We start from the raw sequence: 5,046 nt of genomic DNA, 5'->3' as shown, positions 1-5,046 counted from the left end.
AGAAGCATTTTCCCCCTTAAATTCTCATAAATTTCCTTATAATTAAAGAAAACAATTTCAAAATGGGAAGGGACATTTAGTTAGTCTTTCATTTTCAAGATAAAAAGACCAAGAAAAGTACAGTTCTCCAAACCAAGTGGGCAGATTGTATCAGCACTATGAACCCCTATCCATACCTCTTGTTCCCAAGATAGCGTTCTTTTAATTCAATCTAGCTACCAGAATTTTTAGCTAATTAATGTGAAGAATTAATTTTTCCTTAATTAATTTGGGTGATGTAATATTCTGACCTCACTCTTTGGATTTAAACCCATTTCTTCTCTCTCCACTCAGGGATAACTTCTTGATGCACTACCCTAACTATAACATTCATTCAAATTTTTAGATGGAGCTGGGATAGGAAAGTTCTATCTAATGATTTTAATAAAATATTCTATTTCTCAACAGCATCTCTGATACTTGGCATTTTCACTAACCTCTCAGATTTTTATCTAACTTGGTAAAAAATGGATTAGTCTAAGTATTATCTTATTGATCCTTCTAGCATCAATCTTAATTCCTTTAAAAATTACTTTGATTTTGTGGAATCCCAGTTTTCACATTAATAAGGAAAACAGCACACTTTCCAAATGTATTTTTAGTTTTCACAGTCCACTTTGGTCATTTTCCTGAGATTTGTTACAATTTTCTCTGCATTTGAACTGGAAAAGAGCCATCCCTGATTTGGTCTCTGGGAATAGCAGTTAACATCTCCAGTTTTCATTACAGAAAACCAAACTTGGGCTACATTTTTTTCCATTGAAGGAAACAGAGGTAAGTGACACAAAGCTTAATTATCTCATGCATCTAAATGTAGAAATGGCCAAATTCCATGAATTATATTAATCAAAAATATCTAAGCTAGGATCTGAGTGAGCAAAGGGAAAGCTAGATGCTGATTCTAGACATGACACTTTTCCAATTTCTGAGGAAATTAGAAGTAGAAACATAAAATTATAAAATATTAGCACAAAAAGGATTCTGAAAGTTGATATAAGCCAATCATCATTTTTAAAAATTAATGAAATTCATAGATGAAGAAAATAGTACATGAGAAGTATATAGGTTTATGAGTAAAACATCATAGGCAAATATATTTTATAAATTCATTCAAAGATATATGAATTTATATAAATAACTGAAAGTTTTTGAGGATTCAAGTCATTCTACCCTTAAGACATTTCATAATTTGTATATTCATCAACATGAGAGCAGTGATTTTTATGGTAGGCTTCCATTTAGAAGTAGCAAGCTAGAAACTTTTGTGAAATAAATAATTTCAACATATAAATTATCTCACTTTGAAATTAAGGAAGTTTAGAAATCATCTATTTGTTTGGGGGGGGGTGATGGGGATGTAGTCATAATTAAGAGACTTGCACAGTGTCTCCTAGCCAGTAGGTGAAGTCAGATTAGAAAGGTCTTCCTGACTCCAACACTGGTACTCTTTACCCTCTACTATCTGACTGCTTCTAGAAACCATTTTTCTAGAATATTTATTCTTTCTCACAATTTTCAGAGAATTAGTCAAAACAGTTATGTTCATTTCTTTTCTTGAGAGAACCTCTAAATTATAATGTTAATCAGTTTAAAGAAATTCAGTATGAGGCAAAAATTGCTTTAATTCAATTTGATCTGATCCAATTCTATTCAATTAAAACAATCAATTAAAACATTTCCTACCAAAACTTGGGCCAAGAATGTTAAATTCAAATAGAGAAGTTAGGACAGACAAAACTATAGAAAAATGCAATAAATACATCAAATTAAAAGAAATATCAGTATTTTAGAAAGAAAATGATCCCCTTTTAACTGATGAGATCAGGGAAAGATTAATATAGCTAGAGTTCAGAGGAATCAAATGATTTCATAAGTATGAACTATGGTGCAATATAGGAAAAATATTGAAGCAGAGAGTCCAGAGAAACTATCTTTGAATTATAAATTGCTCTATTCCCTCTATAACTGTGGACAAATTAACAAAAATTCTATTGAACCATTTAAAAATTTTAAAATAAAGCATTTAAGCTGGATAGTTTTACAGGTTCCCTTCTGGCACTAAATACCTATAGGGAAGGATACATTGCTGGTACATGGTCTATAATGAACAAATGGAAATTTGCAGGAAAAGCAAATGCATGGAGAGTGAAGAATTCAGTAGAATGGACTCAGAAGTATCCATATTCTAGGCAATGTAGTAAAAGAGTGCTTGTCCAGGAGTTGAGAAGACACATAAAAAAGACAGACACTTAACCACTATCTGCTTTTATAAGGAGCTTAGCAGAGTGCTTGATACATAGCAAGTGTCTAATAAATGTTTATTTCCTCTCTTCTGTGGATTTTTCTCTATAATTATGGAGGTTTTTTTAAATCCTAAATTTTGATTTTAACTTTCCAGATCTGTAAAGAATTACTGTCAACATGAACAGACATTTATAAGACTCTAGTATATATTAGTATCCCTCTTCCTAGGACACTTATGCCAACCATGGGACTGCATTTAACACATTTTACTTAGTCAATCAAATTTTTTATTTATTTACTCACTGCGCTAAGCTAGAAACAAAGAGAGGTAAAAACCGTCCTCCCGTCCTCACGAAGCTCAAATTGTAAAGCAGATAATACATAAGTATCTAGGCATATACAGCAGGAAATATAGTAATAGAAAAGAATAGTAGACTCTCAAAAGTAAGGCAATAGCAGCTGGGAGAAACTGTGGAAGGTTGAGTCTTGCAGGAAGCTATAAAGTAGGATACTAATAGAGAGATTATTTTAACCATGGGGGGTAGACATTGAAGAGGGTTATGTAATTTTGTGTGTGAAGAATAAAATCTAGGACAATTCAACTTGATTAAGAGAAGTAAAGTACAATAAATTGGAAAGTTAGAAAAGAACTGGATTATAGACACTGGAGTTTATTGTGTAGGGGGTTACTTAGTCAGAAATAAGTATTAGAAAAATCACTTTGATGGTTGAGGGAGAAGTTTATGGTAGAAAAGACCAGTTTGAAGCTATTGAGTAGGTCAGGTAAATATCTGGAAAAGAAAATGAAAATGGCTTCAACAAGGTTGTTGGATATGTGAGTAGTGAGAATGGTTCTAAATAAGAGATACTATGAAAGTGGAGAATACCAGATTTGGCATTGTGCAATAAATGTGGGGAAAGTCAGAATGAAGAGTTCAGGAAGTTTTGAAAAGAGAAGTATAAAGAACTCCATTTTCAAAATTTTTAGTTGGAGATGTTTATGTAATCAAAATAAAAGGAAAATGGATCTTTCTATGATGTTTTCTATGATGTTTATCTCAAGCCTACACAGAGGTCTTCTTGAAAACTTTTATATGAGAAAAATCTGGCAGAATCTCAGGGTTTAAAAATGACCAAAGATGATAAAGTTTCTAACCAAATAGGTCTATTTTTAGGTTCAAGTTAAACCATTTTAATCATAGATTGATGATGATCTCTCCTGTTAGCAAAAATACATCTTCTCTCATGTTAGAATAATGAATAGTGGATACATTTCCTTCACTACTAGGTGATCAGAAGTTCTATCATTTATGGATAAAGGACAAAATATAAAGTCCTTTGCTATTCTGGTTGTTTTTGATCTTCCCTAGGTGAGATGACATGAAGCAAACAATGTGGTTGGAGAATCAAACTTTGGGGAATGATTTCATCTTATTGGGGCTCTTTAGCCAAAGCAAATACTGTACTCTCTTGTATTCCCTGATATTCATCATTTTCATAGTAGCTCTGACTGGGAATGCCACCCTGGTCCTTTTAATCTATAGTGACCTCCACCTCCACACTCCCATGTACTTTTTCATCAGTCAGCTTTCCCTCATGGATATGATGTATATTTCTGTCACTGTGCCCAAGATGTTATTGGATCAGGTGATTGGGATTCATAATATTTCAGTTCCAAGCTGTGGGACCCAGATGTTTCTCTATGTAACACTTGCAGGAGCTGAGTGCTTTCTTTTGGCAGCCATGTCCTATGATAGGTATGTGGCCATTTGTCACCCTCTCCGCTACTCCATCCTCATGAACCCTAGAGTTTGCATACTGCTTGGACTTGTTTGTTGGTTCTTGGGCTCCATTGATGGCTTCTTGATCACTCCCATCACCATGAATTTTCCATTTTGCAACTCCCGAGAGATCGAACACTTCTTCTGTGATGTCCTTGCCTTGTTGAAACTCTCCTGCTCAGACACTTCACTCTATGAGACTGTTATGTACCTCTGTTGTATTCTTATGCTCCTCATCCCTGTGACAGTTATTACAAGTTCTTATTCCCTTATTCTCCTCACAGTCTATAGGATGAATTCAGTCACTGGTTGCAGGAAAGCATTTGTCACATGTTCCTCCCACATAACTGCTGTTATTCTCTTCTATGGAGCTGCTGTCTATACCTATATGCTCCCTGCTTCTTATCATACTGTTGAAAATGATATGATAGTGTCCGTCTTCTTCACTATCGTTACACCTGTTCTGAACCCTCTCATCTACAGCCTCAGAAATAAAGATGTCACAGAAGCTTTGAAGAAAGTGTTATAGTCAGAGCCAGTTTAAACTAATTTTCAATGGTACAATATAGCTTCCAAATACTTTTTAAAAGACCACAAATGCTTCTTTTATCTATTATTATTACATTTTATTCATGTTGCCATTGATAAATGGGCATCTCACTTCATAACCTGTCTGGCAAACTAATGTCCTTTCATTGGGGCTATGGAATCCCAGTTTATATACTGATTAGATTCTAAGCTTTAGTGGAAAAATTGCCAACTAGACAGTTAGGGCCTAGACTTGCTGGCTGGCTAAGCCATGCAAACAAATTTGTTGATTTTAATCATTCACGATAGATGTCAGTAGGCAAGTAGCAAAAGACATCAGAAAGCTGACATATACTTCGCACCAACCTAGAAAATAGGATGGGTCCATGTCTCTCATAATGCGGAAGTAAAAATCTTGATAGAAGAAAATCAGTAGTTATGTCAGTAACAAGGG

The 5,046-nt window shown here is 34.2% G+C and overlaps 1 protein-coding gene across 1 annotated transcript; it reads left to right on the top strand.

Annotated features, from left to right (window-relative positions):
* The first annotated feature begins 3,663 nt into the window (after positions 1 to 3,663).
* LOC141511502 (olfactory receptor 2T29-like) lies at positions 3,664 to 4,593 on the top strand. Its single transcript, XM_074220656.1, has one exon. The coding sequence runs from the start codon at positions 3,664 to 3,666 to the stop codon at positions 4,591 to 4,593; it is 930 nt and encodes a 309-aa protein (XP_074076757.1).
* The last annotated feature ends 453 nt before the right edge of the window (positions 4,594 to 5,046 follow it).

The sequence above is a fragment of the Macrotis lagotis genome, chromosome 2, assembly GCF_037893015.1.
Source record: "Macrotis lagotis isolate mMagLag1 chromosome 2, bilby.v1.9.chrom.fasta, whole genome shotgun sequence".
NCBI lineage: Eukaryota > Metazoa > Chordata > Mammalia > Peramelemorphia > Peramelidae > Macrotis > Macrotis lagotis.
This window is presented reverse-complemented; position numbering and strand designations above follow the sequence as displayed.